The 20,322-nt window shown below is 41.8% G+C and overlaps 1 protein-coding gene and 1 long non-coding RNA gene across 3 annotated transcripts in view; one reads left to right on the top strand and one right to left on the bottom strand.

Annotated features, from left to right (window-relative positions):
- Positions 1 to 2,813, top strand: part of slc16a4 (solute carrier family 16 member 4) — a 107,880-nt gene extending 105,067 nt beyond the window's left edge. Inside the window, exon 10 of one of the 2 annotated variants that reach the window (XM_043718885.1) lies at positions 1,722 to 2,813. In XM_043718885.1, the coding sequence (XP_043574820.1) occupies positions 1,722 to 1,975 (254 nt within the window). In that variant the 3' untranslated portion in view covers positions 1,976 to 2,813. The remainder of the gene's footprint in view (positions 1 to 1,721) is intronic. The other variant, XM_043718886.1, reaches the window with a different exon arrangement.
- Positions 1 to 20,322, bottom strand: part of LOC122564193 — a 53,603-nt gene that overhangs the window by 29,131 nt on the left and 4,150 nt on the right. The window contains exons 2-3 of the long non-coding RNA XR_006315839.1: positions 19,588 to 19,760; positions 14,794 to 14,853 (exon numbers count right to left, since the gene is read on the bottom strand). This is a non-coding gene — a long non-coding RNA (uncharacterized LOC122564193). The remainder of the gene's footprint in view (positions 1 to 14,793; positions 14,854 to 19,587; positions 19,761 to 20,322) is intronic.

Genomic DNA, 20,322 nt, shown 5'->3' with positions numbered 1-20,322 from the left:
TAAACTGGGCAGTTGGCAAACATTATATCACAGTATCTCATTGCAGTGTTTAGTATCACTCCTTACCTGCCTCCCACAGTCCTGTATCAATCCCAAACTAATAACACTGCCCATTTTCTCCCCTCTCAATTCAATTTCAATTCTAAACTAATTCCATTACCCCAGACTGTCTCCACAGCCCTGCATCAATTCCATACTAATCCCACACCTTGCTCACCACCTCTCCCCCATAGCCCTCTTTCAAAATGGAAATAATTCTACTTCCTTCACAAATGTAACATACTTTGCTTTAATTACATTCAGTTTGATATAATTCTTCTCACCAGGTTCCATCAGTAGAAATGATTTTCCTTTTCTCTGGCTCAGAATGATGTTTCTAAATTGAACCACTTTATCAAAACAGGTGGTTTTTTTCTATTTAGTTCACTGAACCTTTATCTTCCCAAGTCTGGCCAGGCAGGCGATTAACAGGTCAAGGCAGCGGGGCCTCTGTTGACTGCCTGCCTTTTCTCAATGGTTAGCCTTTGTGCCCTTGGAGAAGGAGCACATGGTGTCCACCTCAATGCTCTTGCTGCCTTTAGAGAGAAATGGACATCGTGGAGAATACAGTGGTTTATTTTCCCATCCAACACCATTTTGATTTAGACCCTCCCCCTCACTTTTGATGGTTTGCATCACTCTTAACTGGCTACCTGGGTGTTTTACTGCGTTTTTTAATATTCATTTGTGGGATGGGGGCTTTGCTGGCTGGTCAGCATTTATTGCCCCATGCCAAGTCCTTGACAAGGTGATGGTGAGTTGTCGTCTTTAACTACTATCCACCACCAGGTGGATTGCTGCAGGTCAATAAAAACCCCCACCAAACTTATGACCATTTTGATGGTGGGAAAGTCACTCAGATGGTGTGTGATACGTAATGCGATAGTTCCTTTCTCGTGCGATCTCGTATTATAAGAAATCATGTCATAGCCACACCATTTAAATTAGTGGGGCTGGAATCACATTATAGCCAATACAGGTAAGGAAAGTTCACATTCTACAAAAACTTTTCAACTGCATTAAAGCAAATTCACATTGAAGAGATGTGTTATAGCAGAGGGAGCTGTATAAAAATAATCTTTTTTTTTATATAGTTGTAAACATTTTAAGCTCTACAGCAATAGTTCAAAGTTTGTGCGAAGATTTGTAGCTCGGGTGCTCGTTGTTGTGGTTCTGTTCGCCGAGCTGGAAGTTTTTGTTGCAAACGTTTCGTCCCCTGGCTAGGCGACATCATCAGTGCTTGGGAGCCTCCTGCGAAGCGCTTCTTTGATGTTTCCTCCTTCGCAGGAGGCTCCCAAGCACTGATGATGTCGCCTAGCCAGGGGACGAAACGTTTGCAACAAAAACTTCCAGCTCGGCGAACAGAACCACAACAACAGCAATAGTTTCTCAAGTAGCAAAATACACTTTCTCAGCAAATCTACACTGTAGCTCACCATTTTTTTTAATCACAGGATTTCAATTGGCTGGGCAATTCGGCAAACTGGAGAGGGTGAAGCTGGTGGTTCGTCACTGAACTATCATAATCCATCTCTGTGTAATAAGCATTACCTCAAAGGGTTTCAGAGGTTTAGGTGGGTTCAAGGTAGTAGGTGTCTTAATGGATAAGAGCACTTTATAACAGACAACAGTTCACTAAAGGTGTTGTACTTGTAAAACTGACTGTCTTTCAAATTTTGTAGGTTGGCTATATGACTACACGCAGACCTACGATTGCTCTTTCTACCTGGCTGGTGTGTGCTACTTGCTGTCTTCTGTTTCTCTGTTTCTGGAACCCACAGCACGTCGATACAAGGCAAGAAAGCAAGCAGAGACTCTTACAGTGAAGATGGAGACAGTAAAAACTGTCACTTGTGGAGCTGAATGTCATAATGGGCAAATTATCACCCCATCTGATATAAGGACTGAGAAGCTCGAACAAATTAGCTCTGTGTAAAGATTGCTTTGCTGAACAAGGATTTGTAATCTCTAAGATGCTGGGAAAGTGACTTTTTTATAGATATTCAAGAGTCAGGATTTAAAGACAAGTTTTTTTTATTTCAATGCAATTCACATAAAATTATATTTGTGAATATTAAAGGCAGAGGAGCAGTTTAATTTTTAATATTTTGCATTATGTTTAGGTACTGCCAGGGAATCTCCCAACAAACTCTCACTGCATGTTGATGGACAAAGTAGTGCCTGAGCTACTGGGTTCAGGCCAACAAATGTACCTCCTTCCCCCGACTATGCTTTTAGGGAGACAAGCACTCATACCTGTCACAAGTGTAAATATTTTTATAGCTACACCCATTAACATGAATCTTTAAAATGAATGAGAAAGTTGTGTTTTCCATGGTTATTGTTCCAGTACTTCAAATGTTCACAACCACAGCTCACACTTCCTTGTGCTGAATTTTGGCAATTAATTTGAGAGCAATTACTACATAATTAGATGCAGAGTTTAGAAACTTCCATTTGTACATCATTAAGGAGATCATTAATGACAAACTCTCAAAAGCAAGGAATGGAAAAGAGACCAATCAGTAAAGAACGAGTGCGGTTTGGATTACAACCCAGATAGGAGAGATTTGTAATAGACCACACTAGATGTAGAGATCACTGAAAGAGGTTTGGAAACAGTGGAGAAGGGAGAGTCAGACAGGAGGGGTGTGTGGCACAAGTTCTGGGTGATAGGCTTTTTAATAATGTGATTTATACATGTGGTTAGCACTGCTGCCTCACAGCGCCAGAGACCCGGATTCAATTCCTGCCTCAGGCGACTGTGCAAACTCCACACAGACATTCTCCCAATGTCTGTGTGGGTTTCCTCCGGGTGCTCCGGTTTCCTCCCGGTGCTCCGGTTTCCTCCCACAGTCCAAAGATGTGCAGGTTAGGTAAATTGGCTATACTAAATTGCCCATAGTGTTAGGTGAAGGGGTAAATGTAGGGGAATGGGTCTGGGTGGATTGCTCTTTGGCAGGTCGGCGTGGACTTGTTGGGCTGAAGGGCCTGTTTCTACACTAAGTAATCTAATCTAATCTAATATAGGAGGGGATCAGCAAATAGGAGTGGAGTTGAGTTAAATGAATAAAGATAATTCGCAGCCCAACTTCTGACAAATATCCATTGTGCATCAGTGTGGACATCCAGTTGCAGTCATCCTTTGACCAATACAGGGAAAGTAGTGACTGGAGATCAGAGTCAAACACTGTGGTGCTGGAACAGCACAGCCAGTCAAGCAGCATTAAAGGAGCAGGAGAGTCGACGTTTCAAGCATAAGCTCTTCATCAGGAATGGGAAGAGCTTATGCTTGAAACGTCGACTCTCCTGCTCCTTGGATGCTGCCTGACTGGCTGTGCTTTTCCAGCACCACAGTTTTTGACTTTGGCCAGTACAGACCAGTTAGGAATAACAATGTCATGACAACCCAAAAACTCATTCCCCATTAATTTGTTAGAACCAGTAGAGCAAAGGGACTGGTCTTGAACTCTCCCAGATTTGACAGGTGACCACTAAAACATTGTGCAATAGGTTGTCATTGTAATTTCTGAAATGAATAAGCATCACAATACAAATCTTTGACAAATAAGTTCTTGACAATTAGACAAATTTCATCTTGGAGGCATTTTCATAAATTGAACTTTTATTTCCCATTAAATCGATCCAAAATAATGGGCAGTGATCACATTTCTTCTTTGCTCAACACAACAATACCTTTTAAAACTGTTGAGAGTTCATTGTAGATTTTATTGTATATAAAATAAAATTAAATAAAATTCATCGTTTCCTGAGAAATGCATCAGTTCTGCATTTTTGCTAAAACAATATAGTTCTGGTTGTTCAATAAGCCTCTTAGAAAACAAAGATAATGGGACACTGGAATACTTGTTCAGATATTTCACGAATGGTGTCCTCCACAAAATTCTGAAGAAAACCTCGAAATAGATTGAAGGTATGTTCTCATACAATGTTATTTACTCACTTTGGCAATGGTTAGATCTGTTTGGATTGGTTTCTTTTTTTCCTTTTCAATACTCCACGTGGTCAAGATCTTTTTCATCAAACTTTTAAATAAGGTTTAAACAAACTGTCCCATGCAACACAAGCTAGATTTTCACAGATTCTAAATTCATTTTCACCTCCTGGAAAAGTTCTATAATATCACACAACAGTGCCCATGGGGGTTATTTTTACAATGTTATCAAATAAACAAGCAAACTAGAAATACTTACAGCAGCTGAAAGTCAGCCTGTAATAAGAGCTTAACACTCAACATGACGCACAAACAGATTGCAACAGCTGCACATATGAATGCATCAGTAATGATTACTGACAAAATGACGGTAATATCTTGGGAACAGCCAAGCAGTCATTTTCTGCAAATGTTCATTGCATTTTAACCTCACTTTGGTTTAGCTGAGTCATAAGACTCTTCACAGAAGGGAAAAATTCAGAAACTCACTTAGGACTGTTTCCTTGGCCTGGGCAGGATCCCCGTCACTCACTAACAGACTCATCTTTAAACACCTAAATTGACTCGATAGTCTCTTCCAAAAGATGATTAAACTAACTCAATGCATCATCCCTTCCCTCAGTAGGTACAGTAGTCTAGTCAGTGTGATACTTGACTGGCAAACCCAGAGTGGGTTTTAAAATCTCACCAGGCAAGACACAAAAGCAAGTTGCCTAAATGTATTGATCATACAGCCTTCCAACATTAATTCACTGTCCCTGCTTTCATAAATTAGTGAACTGATTCCAGAAAAACAGCCAAAGTCTCTGTATTGTTGAATGAACCCAACAGAATGTTTTCATCCTACAATAAACTTAACCCACACTTTTGGATAATTCTGTGCCCTAAAGGATGGAAAACACAAACTCATCAGTGTTGTTCAAACCTCAAACAAACAAATAGCTGTCAAGAGTTGATGAAAGATATTCAGTGCAGACTAACAAAATTAATTATTTATACAATTTCAGTTTCACCATTATGGAAATGAAAAACCTGTGAAAGAAAAAAGTAACAAGAATCCTGCAAGTTCAATAACACAACCAGGGATTGTTATTAACTATAATTAGCTCAAGACATACAGCATTTATGACTTCTACAGGTTGCTTAGAAAAAGCTAATGCAGCTTTCAGCTGGATCACAAAGTTTTCCAGTTGTTTCAAATCTGTGTAAATATAACCTAAAAACTACCTTTCATAACAAGACCAAAGGTCCATGACTTATTTCCTGCTTCAACATGTTCGTCTCACAAGCACTTTCTAAAGCCTATTCTTAAACGCACAGAGAGAAGTTTTCACCCAGTTCCAACCAGCTTCAAAATTGAAAATGCAGCAACTTTTGACATAAATTTCAATGCTCAAAACACATGAATAACAAATAGTAATGAAGGAAAGGAGTCATTCTCTGAGGGCTATACAAATTAATACATTTCAGAATATAACTCATTCTCATTTCTTGATTACCCACCTCTGTAACATTACTTATGGTCCTCCTTTAACACATTTGTTGCTGAAATCCTCATCTAATCCTGTTAGCTTTAAACGTCATGATTTCAATCGTCATAATAAAATGGCAACAAATCTACATTGACTATCTTTCTTTTAGCAGAGAGTTGTGAATGTGTGGAATGTGTTGCCAGCTGTGGTGGTGGAAGCAGAGTCACTGGGGACATTTAAGAAACTGCTGGGCATGCACATGGATAGCAGTGAGTTGAGGGGTGCGTAGTTTGGGCTATTTATTTTACATTAGGATTAATCTTTGGCACAAAATCGTGGGCCAAAGGGCCTGTTCTGTGCTGTACTTTTCTGTGTTCTATGTTCTATCTCAAAATGACTGAAATTTGGGTTGGAAAAAAAAGGTCAAAAATGAGTTCCATTTTAAAGTGTCCAAACTACTTCCTGTCACAGCACTGCAACAGGAAATAGTCAGTGTTGATTTCTTTGCCGTGCACCCAGAACAGGAAGTCAGCACCCACTCGGGTGATGCACAGCACGCTGCACTGCTTTCATTATTACACAGGCATTCCCACAATGCCCTGCTCAGAGCACTTACCCATTCATCCAGCCCAACAATGGTACTCTGGTCCACCCTGCCACCCCACTCAGCACTCTATCAGGCACAACTGCTGGATTACAACACCCCACTGGCTCTCAGCCCCACTTGGCATCCTGACCTCTCCCACTTAATACATCCTGATAACTGTTTCAGATCGCTAGTGGAGTAGGATCATAAGACACAGAGCCACTAGCTACCTGGTGAAGGAGTAGCACTCCAAAAGCTAGCACTTCCAAACAAACCTGTTGGACTATAATCTGATGTTGTGATTTTCAAACTTTGCCCACCCCAGTCCAACACTAGCACTTCCTCATCATGACAGACCTTCTTGACCACCCTACCCACTTGTGTTGCCATTTTCAGGGAACTATGGACCTGCACTAGAACAGCACAGGAACAGACCCTTTGGCCCTCCAAGCCTGCACTGATTCTTCTGCCTATTTTCTAAGGATCTGTATCCCTTTGATTAGATTAGATTCCCTACAGTGTGGAAACAGGCCCTTCGGCCCAACAAGTCCACACTGACCCTCCGAAGAGTAACCCACCCAGACCCATTTCCCTCTAACTAATGCACTTAACACTATGGGCAATTTAGCACGGCCAATCTATCTAACCTGTACATCTTCGGACTGTGGGAGGAAACCGGAGCACCCGGAGGAATCCCACGCAGACACGGGGAGAATGTGCAAACACCACACGATCAGTCACCCAAAGCTGGAATCGAACCTGGGTCCTAATCACTGAGCCACTGTGCCGCCCATTTTGCTCCCTGCCCATTCGAGTATCTGTCTAGGCACATGTTAAACAACGCTATCGTTCCTGCCCCTACCACCTCCGCTGGCAATACACTCCAGGCACCCACCACCCTCTGCATGAAGAACTTTCCACGTATATTGCTCCTAAAGTTTTCCCCTCTCACTTTGAACTCGTGACCCCTAGTAATTGAGTCCACTCTGGGGGAAAAAAGGTTTCTTGCTATCCACTCTGTCTACATAAGGAGGGAAGAAGTGTTGGGTATTCTGAAAGGCATTAAGGTGGACAAGTCCCCTGGTCCGGATGGCATCTATCCCAGGTTACTGAGGGAAGCGAGAGAGGAAATAGCTGGGGCTTTAACAGATATCTTTGCAGCATCCTCGAACATGGGAGAGGTCCCAGAGGACTGGAGAATTGTTAATGTTGTCCCCTTGTTTAAGAAAGGTAGCAGCAATAATCCAGGGAACTATAGACCTGACATCAGTGGTAGGGAAGCTACTGGAGAAGATACTAAGTATATATATATTTCCATTTGGAAGAAAATGGGCTTATCAGTGATAGGTAGCATGGTTTTGTGCAAGGAAGGTCATGTCTTACAAACCTAATAGAATTCTTTGAAGAGGTGACAAAGTTGATTGATAAGGAAGGGACGTAAATGTCATATACATGGACTTTAGTAAGGCATTTGATAAGGTTGCCCACGGTAGGCTGATGAAGTCGAATGGGTCCAGCGTGTTCTAGCTAGATAGATAGAGAACTGGCTGGGCAACAGGAGACAGCGTTGTAGTGGAAGAGAGTTTCTCAAAATGGAGCCCTGTGACCAGTTGTGTCCCACGGGGATCCGTGCTGGGACCACCGTTATTTGTGATACACGAATGATTTGAAGGAAGGTGTAGGTTGCCTCATTAGCAAGTTTGCAGATGACACTAGGATTGCTGGAGTAGCAGATAGTGAAGGGGACTGTCAGAGAATACAGCAGAAGATAGATAGATTGGAGAGTTGGGCAAAGACCATAAGACATAGGAGTGGAAGCAAGGCCATTTGGCCCATTGAGTCCACTCCACCATTTAATCGTGGCTGATGGGTGTTTCAATTCCAATTACCCACATTCTCTCCATAGCCCTTAATTCCTTGCGACACCAAGAATTCATCAATCTCTGCCTTGATGACACCTATCACCCTGGCCTCCACTGCGCTCCGTGGCAACGAATTCCACAGGCCCACCACTCTCTGGCTGAAGAAATGTCTCTTCATTTCTGTTCTAAATTGACCTCCTCTAATTTTAAGGCTATGCCCACAGGTCCTAGTCCCCCCACCTAACGGAAACAACTTCCCAGCATCTACCTTTTCTAAGCCATTCATTATCTTGTAAGTTTCTATTAGATCTCCCCTCAACCTTCTAAACTCTAATGAATACAATCCCAGGATCTTCAGCCAATCATCATATGTTAGGCCTACCATTCCAGAGATCATTTGTGCGAATCTTCCTGGACACGCTCCAATGCCAGTATGTCCTTCCTGAGGTGTGGGGCCCAAAACTGGACACAGTATTCTAAATGGGGCCCAACTAGAGCTTTATAAAGTCTCAGAAGCATATCGCTGCTTTTATATTCCAACCCTCTTGAGATAAATGACAACATTGCATTTTGCTTTGTTAATAATGGACTCAACCTGCAAATTAATCTTTAGAGAACCCTGGACTAACACTCCCAGATCCCTTTGTACTTTGGTTTTATGAATTTTCGCACAGTTTAAAAAATAGTCCATGCCTGTATTCTTTTTTCCAAAGTGCAAGATCTTGCATTTGCTCACGCTGAATTTCATCAGCCATTTCCTGGACCATACTCCTAAACTGTCCAAATCTTTCTGCAGCCTCCGCACCTCCTCAGTACTATCTGCCTGTCCACCTAACTTCATATCATCGGAGAACTTCACCAGAATGCCCCCATCCCTTCGCCCAGATCATTAATATATAAAGTGAACAGCTGCGGCCCCAACACGAACCCTGCTGGACCCCACTTATCACCAGCTGCCAATCCGAAAAAATGGCAGATGGAGTTCCAATCCGGACAAATGTGAGGTGATGCATTTTCAAAGAATTTCGATGCAACTCTAGAACCAACTACACCAATAAATGGAAAAGTTCTGGGGATAATTGACATATGGAAAGATCTGAGTGTTCAGAGCCATTCTTCCGTGAAGGTGGCAACGCAAGTCAGTAGAGTGGTCAAGAGGCATATGGCATGCTTTCCTTCATTGGATGAGGTATCAAGTACAAGAGCAGGCAAGTCATGTTACAGTTGTATAACACTTTGGTTCGGCTGCATTTGTTATACTGCGTACAGTTCTGGTTGTGACATTACCAAAAGGATGTGAATGCTTTTGGAGAGGATGCAGAGGCTGCCTGGTATGGAGGGTGCTAGCTATGAGGAGAGGTTGAGTAGATTAGGATTATTTTCATTGGAAAAGAGGAGATTGAGGGGGGGACCTGATTGAGCTGAAAATGTGTTGCTGGAAAAGCGCAGCAAGTCAGGCAGCATCCGAGGAACAGGAGAATCGACGTTTCGGGCATAAGCCCTTCTTCAGGAAACTGAAGAAGGGCTTATGCCCGAAACGTCGATTCTCCTGTTCCTCGGATGCTGCCTGACTTGCTGCGCTTTTCCAGCAACACATTTTCAGCTCTGATCTCCAGCATCTGCAGCCCTCACTTTCTCTCGAGGGGGACCTGATTGAGGCCAAGGGCAACCTTATCAAATGCCTTAAAAAAGTCCATGTATATGACATTTACGTCAATGGATAGATATAGATATATAATATATTATATATATATGTATATCTCCTATCTCTTAGTATTTTCTCCAGTAGCTTTCCTACCACTGACATCAGGTCTATAATTCCCTGGATTATCCCTGCTACCCTTCTTAAACAAGGGGACAACATTAGCAATTCTCCAGTTCTCTGGGACCTGCCCAGTGTTCAAGGATGTTGCAAAGATATCTGTTAAAGCCCCAGCTATTTCCACTCTCGCTTCCCTCAATAACCTGGGATAGATCCCATCTGGACCTAGGGACTTGTCCACCTTAATGCCTTTTAGAATACACACTTCCTCCCTCCTTATACCAACTTGACGTAGAGTAATTATATGTCTATCCCTAACGTCAACATCATGTCCTTCTCCTCGGTGAATACTGATGCAAAGTACTCATTAAGAATCGCACCCATTTTCTCTGACTCCATGCATAGCTTTCCGCCTTTGTCCTTGAGTGGGCTAACCCTCATTACCCACTTGCTCCTTATATATGATTAAAAGACTTTGGGGTTTTCCTTAATCTTGCTCATTAAGGTTATCTCATGACCTCTTTTAGCCCTCTGAATTCCCAGTTTCAGATTGGTCTTATATTCCCAATATTCTTCCAAAGCTTTGTCTGTCTTCAGTTGCCTAGACCTTATGTACGCATCCTTTTTCCTCTTAGCTTGTGGTTCCCTAATCTTGTCATTTCTATCCTTCATTTTCACAGGAACATATCTCTTCTGAACTCTAATCAACCTCTCTTTAAAAGCCTTCCAAATATCGAATGTGGATTTCCCTTCAAACAGCTTTTCCCAATCTACATTCCCCAGCTCCTGCTGAATTTTGGTATAGTTGACGTCCTCCCAATTTAGTACTCTTCCTTTAGGACTAGTGTCGTATTTGTCCATGAGTATTCTAAAATTTATGAAATTGTCATCACTATTCCCAAAGTAATCCCCTATTGAAACTTCAACCACCTGGCCGGGCTCATTTCCCAACACTGGATACAGTATGGCCCTTTCCTGAGCTGGACTATTTCCATTCTGCTCTAGAAAACATTCCTGGATGCTCCTTACAGATTCTGCTCCATCCAGACCTCTAACACTAAGTGAATCCCAGTCAATGTTGGGAAAAATTAAAATCTCCCATCACCACCACCCTGTTGCTCCTACATCTTTCTATGATTTCTCTACATATTTGCACCTCTATATCACATTTGCTGTTGGGAAGCCTGTAGTACAATCCCAACATTGTTACTGCACCCTTTCTATTTCTGAACTCTGCCTATCTTACCTCACTGCTCAAGTTTTCTATAGTGCCCTCCTTTAGCACAACTGTGATATTTTCTTTGACCCCTTTTACCTCCCTCTCTATCTCACCTGAAGCATCGATATTCTGGGATATTTAGTTGCCAATCATGCTCTTCCCTCAGCCAAGTCTCAGTAATAGCAATAACATCATACTCCCAGGTACAAATCCAAGCCCTAAGTTCATCTGCCTTACGTACTATACTTCTTGCTTTAAAACAAGTGCACATCAGACTACCAGTCCCTCTGCATTCATCCTTTGCTTCCTGCCTACTCTTCTCCTTAGTCATGTTGACCTCATTATCTAGTTCCTTACAGGGTTTAGTTACTATCTCCTTCCTGTCCACCAAGCTCCTCATTTAGTTCCCATCCCCCAACAACATTAGTTTAAACCCTCCCCAACAGCATTGGTAAAAGTACCTCTAAGGGCATTGGTTCCAGTCTGGCCTAGGTGTAGACTATCTGATTTGTAATAGTCTACACCTAGGCCAGAACCGGTCCCAATGTTCCAAAAATCTGAACCCCTCCCTCCTGCACCATCTCTCAAGCCATGCATTCATCGGATTATTTTATCATTCCTACTCTGACTAGCATATGGCACTGGTAGCAATCCTGAGATTACTACCTCGGAGTACCTACTTTTTAACTTGGTTCCTAACTCCCTAAATTCTTCGTTTAGGACCTCATCCTGTACTCCTAGATTCCCATGCTTGTCAATGCTATTAAAAGGTACTGCCATTTACAGTATATTTCCCTCCTTAAATAGATCTCCCAAAAATGCAGCACCTCACATTTATCCAAATTAAATTCCATCTGCCATTTCTCCACCCAAGTCTCCAACATATTGATACTCTGCTGTATCCTCTAGCAATTCTCCTTACTATCAACAACTCCCCATTTTTGTGTTGCGTGCAATCTTACTAATTAGGTTACCTACATTCTCCTCAAATCATTTATCTTTATCACAAACAACAGGAGTCCTAGCACTGATCCCTGTAGAACACCACTAGTCACAGATCTCCAATCTGAACACACCCTTCCATTGCTACTCCGTCTTTTATGACTATGCCAGTCCTACACTTATCTTACCAACTCACCACAGATCCCATGTGACTTTGCCTTTTGCATGAGCTGGCCATGAGGGTCTTGTCAAAGGCCTTGCTCAAGTCCATATATACAATATGAGGACCTCACTTAAAGCATACAAAATTCTGACAGGGCTGGACAGACTGGATGTATGGATGAAATTCCCTCTAAATGGGGGAGCAGGTATCTTAAAACAAGAGGCTGCGATTTCCAGAGACGGGATACACTATTTTGGCCAGAGATGAGATTTCCTCACTCAAAGGGTGATACATCTATGGAAGCCTCTACTACACAAGATGATGGATACAATGTCAATGAATAGATATAAGAAAGAAATAGACAGATCTCAAGATGCAAAGGCATCAAGGGGTCTGGGGAGGAAGCATTGAGGTAAAGGATTACCCATGATTATACTGAATAGCAAAGCAGACTCCAGGTTGAATGTCTTACTCATACTCCTAGTTTCAATGTTTCTCAACAATTTGTTAACATGCTGTTTGTCTCTAAAGAACATGAATATAAGTTACCCAAAAACATGCTCATCATTCCCTGTTCAATTCTCTTCAGACCCATTTCTAATGCGCGAGTAAGATTCTAACATCATGACCCCCAGAATTCAGAAAGAGACCAAAACTTAACCAATATTATAAATACAGCCATGCTTATGGCCAATAAAATAATCGAGCCTGGTTCTGAATTTACCTGTAATCTGTGTGCCTGATCTCTGCAAACCTCTGGCACTGTATTTATGAAATCAAAATATACTTGGGTTAAATCAAGTGTGCAAAAATACCTTGCAAGTGAGATTAGCGTGGAGCATGCTAATATGTTAGGGCATTTTGAGATCTAGAAAGAAGTGGTGTTGGATTTCCTGAAGAGCATGAAGCTGGATAAGTCCTCAGGGCCTCTAACCCAAGTTATTGACAAAGGTAAGTGAGGAGACTGTTTGGGGCTTAACCAAGATCTTTGTATCCTCACTAGCCACTGGCAAAGTCCCTGAGGACTAGCGAGTAGCTAACATTGTTTCTCTGTTAAAGAAGGGAAATAGGGATAATCCTGGAAGCTGTGGACTTGTGAGCCTCACATCGGTGGTTGGGAAGCTATTGGAGAGAATTCTTAGGGATAGGATTTACACGCATTTGGAAAAGCATGGCCTAATTAGGGACAGTCAGCGTGGCTTTTTGCAGGGCAGATCATTTCTTACCAACTTGATTGAATTTTTCCATGAGGATAGAGCAGTGGATGGTGGCTACATGGATTTTATTAAGGCTTTCAACAAGGTGCCTCATGATAGGCTCATCTAGAAAATTAAGGTTCATTGGATCCAAGGTAACTTGGAAATGTGGATTCAGAATTGGCTTGCCTTTGGAAGGCAAAGGGTAGTTGTGAAAGGATGTTTTTCCTGGCTGGAGGTCCATGACTAGTGATGTTTCATAGGGATCCATACTGGGCCCTTTGCTGTTTGTGATACATATAAATGAATTGGATGAACATGTAGATGGGCGGATTAGTAAGTTTGCAGACAATTCAAAGATCAGTGGAGTCCTGGATAGTGTAGAAGGCTCTTAAAGGATACAGGGGATACAGATATGGGTGGAGAAATGGCAGATTGAGTTTAATCTGGGTATGTTTGAGGTGCTGCACTTTGGGAGATCGAATGGGAAGGAGAAGAATACAATTAATAGCAGGACCCTGAACAGCATTGATGTACAGAGGGATCTTGGGGTTCAAGTCCCTGGAAGTGGCCACACAAGTAGATAAGGTGGTCAAGAAGGCATATGGCATACTGCTTTTATTGATCAGGGAATGGAGTACAAGAGCCAGGATATCATATAAGATTTTGGTTAAAATACACATAGTGTGTTGCATTCAATTCTGGTCACCACATTATAGGAAAGGATGTGGAGGCTTTGAAGAGGTTGCAGAAGAGGTTTACTGGATTAGAGGGTATGAGCTATAAGGAGACACTAGAAAACTCAGGTTCTTTTCTCTGCAGTAGTAGAGGCAGAGGGGAGACTTGACATAAGTCTATAAAATTATGAGATGCATAGATAGGGTTGATGGTCAGAATCTTTTCTCCAGAGTTGAAATGTCAAATACTAGGGGGCATGCATTGAAGGCGAGAGGGGGGAAAGTTCAAAAAGAGATGAGAGAGACAAGTTTTTTTAAACACAGAATGGTAGGAATCTTGAACGTGCTGCCAGGGTTAGTGGTGGAGGCAGATATGTTAGGGATATTTAAGGGATTTTTACATAAGCACACGAATATACAAGGAATGGAGAGATATATACCAAGGGCAATCAAAAGGACTTAGCCTAATTTGGCATCATGTTCAGCACAACATTGTGGGGCGAAGGGACCGTTCCTGTGCTGTGCTGTTCTATGTTTTAACATGAACAGATTTCCAAGTGACCTGATGTTGGTAAACATTTAATAAACACATTTTGACTGACAAAATATGCATAAGTAGATGAAAGAAGCTTGATTCTGCTACTGATGCAATTAAAACCAATTTAAATTTTACATCAATAAACATGGGATTTTTGGGGAGGAGATGAAGTGGTGGTACTGTTACTAGACTAGTAACTCAGAACCAGGTAATAGGAACCCAGGGTCCATTCCCACACAAAAATAAAACAAGCGTGGAATTTGAATTTAATTAAATTTGGATTAAACTCTCTCATGATGAACATGATAAAGCCATTGTCAATGGTCGCAAAAACCCATCTGGTTGACTAATAGCCTGTAGGAAAGAAAGACATCATCCTTACCTGGTCTGGCCCTCATGTTGCTCCAAATGCACAGAAACATGGTGGACTCTTAACTTCCCTCTGAAATAGATTAGCAAACCATTCTGGTATATTAATCACAAAGTTTCAAAACAAATAAAGAAAGAAACCAGAGGGACCAGCTGACATCAACTAAGGTAATGGAAACGACAACACAAACTCCAATCTTGTGAACGCTAAAAAGTCCTCTGTACTAACATTTGAGGGTTAGTGCCAACATTTGATGAGCTGTCTCATAGACTAGACAAGTAACAGGCTGACATAGCCATACCTTACAGAAAATTATCATCAACCCTGGATATGCCCGGTCTCACTGGTAGAACAGACCCAGTAGAGGTGGTAACACAGTGATATATTCAGGTTGTAAGTTTGCTCACTGAAGTGAAAGGTTTGTTTTCAGATGTTTCATCACCATACTAGATACCATCATCAGTGAGCCTCCGGTGAAGCGTTGGTGTTATGTCCCGCTTTCTATTTACACGTCTTGGTTTCTTCAGGTGGGTGATATCATTTCCATTCTTTTTCTCAGAGGATGGTAGATGGGATCCCAATCAATGTGTTTATTGATGGAGTTCCGGTTAGAATGCCAGACCTCTCGGAATTCCCGTGCATGTCTCTGTTCAGTCCAACCCACGATGGTTGTGTTGTCCCAGTCAAAGTGATGTCCTTCCTCGCCTGTATGTAAGGATACCAGTGATAAAGGGTCATGTCTTTTGGTGGCTAGTTGGTGTTCATGTATCCTGGTGGCTAGTTTTCTGCCGGTTTGTCTAATGTTGTGTTTGTTACAGCCCTTGCATGGTATTTTGCAAATGACATTAGTTTTGCTGGTCATTTGTGTAGGGTCCTTTAGATTCATTTGTCACTATTTAAGTGTGTTGGTAGGTTTGTGGGCTCCCATGATGTCAAGGGGTCTGAGTAGTCTGGAAGTAATTTCAGAGATCTCTTTGATGTAAGGTAATGAGGCTAAAGTTTCTGGGTGCACTGTATCTACTTCTTTAGGTTTGTTGTTGAAAAATCGATAGACTGCGTTTATTGGGTACCCGCTCTTCCTGATTACGCTGTATAGGTATTTTTCTTCAGCTATCTGTATTTCCTGGGTGCTGCAGTGTGTTGTGGCTCATTGGAAATAATGTCCTGATGCAGCTCCATTTGTGTTTGTTGGGATGATTGCTTCTGTAGTTAAGTATTTGGTCTGTGTGTGTTGTTTTTCTGTGATGCTGGTTTGAAGTTCTCCATTAATTGTTCATTCTATTGGGACATCTAGGAATGGGAGTCTGTTGTCATTCTCCTCCTTTTCTGTGATTTTTATGCCAGTAAGGATATTGTTGATGGTGTTGCGAGTTTCGTCTCATTTGTTCCATTTTGTTATCATGGAAGTGTCATCCATGTAGTGGACCTAAAGTTTGGGTTGGATAGTTGGGAGGGCTATTTGTTTGAGTCTCTACTAGGAACCATACTAATGGCGTTCTGTTCATTTATTTTTAGGCCTTATTACTGAATATGAAGTGGGTGGTAAGGCACAGGTCTACTAGCTTGAGGATGTTGTCTTTGCTAATGAAGTTGGCATTGTCTGGTGTTTGTGTTCTTGGTTTCTCTAGTACTGCAGTCAGTGTTTCTTTGGCTAAGTTCACGTTAATTGATGTGAACAGGGCTGCTACATCAAAGAAGACCATTATTTCATTCTCTTCTATTTTGGGGTTTTAATAGTATTCAGGAATTCTTGGATGGATTGAATGGAGTGGCATGAATCTTCTATTAGGTATTTCAGTTTTCGGTGGAGTTCCTTGGCTAGTCTGTATGTTGGTGTTCCAGGTAGTGAGACTATGGATCTGAGGGGAGCCCCTAGTTTGTGTACTTTAGGTAGTCCGTAGCAGCGGAGTGTGTTGGATCCATCCGGTTTCATTTTTTGGAAGTCTGTCTTGTTTAATTGTCCTGGTTTCTGAAGCCTTTTCAATGTGATATGATACGGTTTTCTAGTTGTGGGGTCGGGTCTATCACCACCTGTTGGTAATTGTTGGTATCCGCAAGCAGTGAGTTCACTTTTTCAAAATACAGAACAACCTCAATTATCCAAACGAGATGGGTGGGGAGTATTTTGCTCAGATAACTGATTGTTTGGAGAACTGATAACATTTTTACAGTAGCTTGAGATCTTGTTTGGATAACCAGAAATTCGGATACTTGATGTTCGGATAGTCGAGGTTGTTCTGTACTCTGTTCAGTTTAGAATGATAGTCATGTGCCTTTTGTGTGCAGGTAGGATTAAAATGTTGTTGTCTTTTTTGAGTCTTTCTAGGGCTTTCCTTTCCTGTGTATTGAGTGCGTTCCCTTCCTTTTTCCAGCTTAGTATTGGGGTAACTATCTGTCTAATGGTCTGCTCGGTTTCTTCTGTGAGCCCGCTGAGCTTCAGCGTTGATTCTAAAGCTGCTGGGAAGCGAGCAAACTTACAACCTGAACTTTGGATCTGAGCTACACATCTTCTCAAAAATCACAAATAGTGGTGTATAGTCAGAAGAGATTTGCCCTGTGAGTAATCATTGTTTATTTTGGACCCCATGAAATCTCATGACATCAAGTCAAAGCCGAGCATGAAACGCCCTGTTGAATACCATGTACCTTTCCACTTTGGCAGATGCATCAGTATCCCTCCATCTGAACACTCCTTGAAGAAAATAAAACACAATGCAACAAGGGTGCAGAGTGAAGTCCTCTGCCCAAAGTACATGTCCATAATAACAAGAGCTTGGCAACACCATTACTGACTAAGCCAGTCAAATTCTAAAAGATATTGATGCTGGACTGGGTCTATGACAGGTGGTAAGAAAAGAACCCACTTAACCTCATTCTCACCAAGTTAGGATGGTGCGAGGCAGATACATCTATTCATGATAGTATCATTGGGTGGCATGGTGGCTCAGTGGTGAGCACTGCTGCCTAACAGCACCAGAGACCCGGGTTCGATTCCAGCCTCGGTAACTGTGCAGAGTTTGTAATTCTCCCCGAGACTGCGTGGGCACCCTCCGGGTGCTTGAATTTCCTCTCTCAGTCCAAAGATATGAAGGTTAGGTGGATTGGCCAGGGGAAATGCGGGGTTATGGGGAATAGGTAGTGTGGACTTGATGTGCTGAATGGCCTGCTTCTGCACTGCAGGGATTCACTGATTCTTTCGGTAAGAGTGACCATTACACAATCCTAAATAGAGATAAAGTCCTGTCCTCTGTCACGTTGAAAGGGACAAACTTTAAAACAGACCTAGCAACTTGAGACCAACCATGGGCTGCAGCAGGTCAGCACCAGCTAAACTGTACTCCTGCACAATCTGAATGGCCTGATTACCATTACCATCAAGCCTGGGGATCAACTCTGATTCAGTGAAGAGTGCAGAAAGGCATGCCAGGAGCAGAAGGCACATCTAAAAATAAGGTGTCAACCTGGGAAAACTACAAGATTACTGCCTCATCCAGTCATGAATGAATGAACAACTCACTGGTGGGTGTGGGTCAATAAATACCCCCATTTTCAATGATGGGAGACATGTTCATAGAACATGAACATTGCTGGCGACCAGTATTTATTGCCCGTCCCGAGTGTCCCTTGAGAAAGTGGTCATGAGCTGTGTTCTTGAACCACTGCAATCCACATGCCTCTAGGTTGATCCACAACATATTTAGGGAGGTAATTCAATTTTGATCCAGCAACAGTGAAGCAATGGTGATTAACTTCCAAGTCAGGATGGTAAGTGGCTTGGAGGGGAACTTGTTCCCATGTATCTGCTGCCTCAGATGGAAGTGGTCATGGATTTAGACAGTACTGTCTCAGGATCTTTGGTGATTTTCTGCAGTGCATCTTGCAGCTAGTACACACATGCATCTGAACGTCAGTGATGGAGGCAGTGGATACTTGTACATGTGCTGCCAAATCAAGCTGACTGCATTGTCCTGGATGGTGTAAAGCTTGACTTTTGGAGCTAAGCTGGACACAGCGATATAAATACCACCTGCAACTTCCCTTCTAAGCCTCGCACCATCCTAACTTGGAAATCTAGTAATCTATAGAGCAAGGTGCTAGGGACACAAGTTCAAATCTTGTGGAAACCCAACAATTCATTATTTTGAATATACCACTTTCCTCAGTGATAGTGAACATGGCAAAAATGCAAAAACTCAAAAGTACGTAAAAACTCATCTAGTTCACTAACGCCCGTAAGGAAGGAAACAAGCTGTCCATACCCACTCTGACTTGGATATGCTCCGCGGCAATGAGGTAGCTGTTTAACTACCTTTTGAAGCAAGCAAATGAGTTCAAGGTCAATTAGGGATAGCAACAAATATTGGCATTGTAAGACATGCCTACATCCTATTAAAGAACAAGAAAGAAATAAAGATCATTCTTCATAATTTCTGCTCTGGTGTGTGAAAATCAACACAATTAATGATGATTATTCTTGCATCTGGATTAAAGTATCCATTGGAATAAACACAGCAGCAACTTGCCTTACCTCAAATGATTTCACAGTGAACCAATAAGAAACCTGTGGATTACTTAATGACAGCATTACAGATATTTCATTATTGACATTAAAAAGCTGGAGGGCGTGCATGAGAGAAAGAGAGCAAAAAACGGAGAGCAAGAATGACAGAAAGCAAATGAGTGATATGGCAACAGATAGACTGACAGATGAAAAATGAAATTATTTAGTTTCAAGTAAATAGTGATGCAGAGTTGGAACAAATTTAGAAGAAGCTAAAAACAATGAAGAATGCAAGTTTCACTTACCAGCAAGCATGGAGTTAACAGGTAACGCACAGTCAAGGATGTTATCATAGCCACAGTCACAACTCCAGCTGATTATTCAAACTTTCAGTTCATAGAATGGTTGGAGTCATCTCACAGATAGAAACCCACCAATAATATAACTCACTGCACCTTCCACAGATCAACGCAAGCAGCTGCAGGAACAGAAGTAAAAATGCATTATATCTTTGTTCCTTCAAAAGAATTGGTGTATTAATGGGCAATTCCAGTGCTGAATTAGAAAAACATTCTTTTTTGGGAGAGTTAGTATAAAAAAAAAACACTCTCCTATACTTAATTATAGTATCAAAAATAAACATTATCGCATAACATATCTCACACTTTGGCGGTTACATGCATGCCTTTTGTTTTTAGATTCAACAATATAGCTTGACCAGAATGTCAATTCTGTACTCAGGCTGTTGTCAAGATGACTCTGCCTCTCAAAAGTTTTTGAATTGAATGATGTATTGTCACTTGTATTTAACAAATAAATAATGAAAGGGTAAGGTCAAAGCTGCATCGTTGTATCTTCAAACAGCAAAGCTAACATCACAAAGTGACTGCCTGGAGCAAACCATTAGTTTGTCACTGCACACTGCTGATTGACATTTCAGAACCACGTTGAGGAGCTAACACCAGGCAGAACAAAGCAACCATCTTAAATGTGTACCCCACCAACTGTTTAATACCCTCTCTACAGTATGTATGGAGTGG

This window comes from Chiloscyllium plagiosum, chromosome 28 (assembly GCF_004010195.1).
Source record: "Chiloscyllium plagiosum isolate BGI_BamShark_2017 chromosome 28, ASM401019v2, whole genome shotgun sequence".
Lineage (NCBI taxonomy): Eukaryota > Metazoa > Chordata > Chondrichthyes > Orectolobiformes > Hemiscylliidae > Chiloscyllium > Chiloscyllium plagiosum.
The sequence above is the reverse complement of the archived record's forward strand: the minus strand, read 5'-3'. Positions and strand labels throughout refer to the sequence as shown.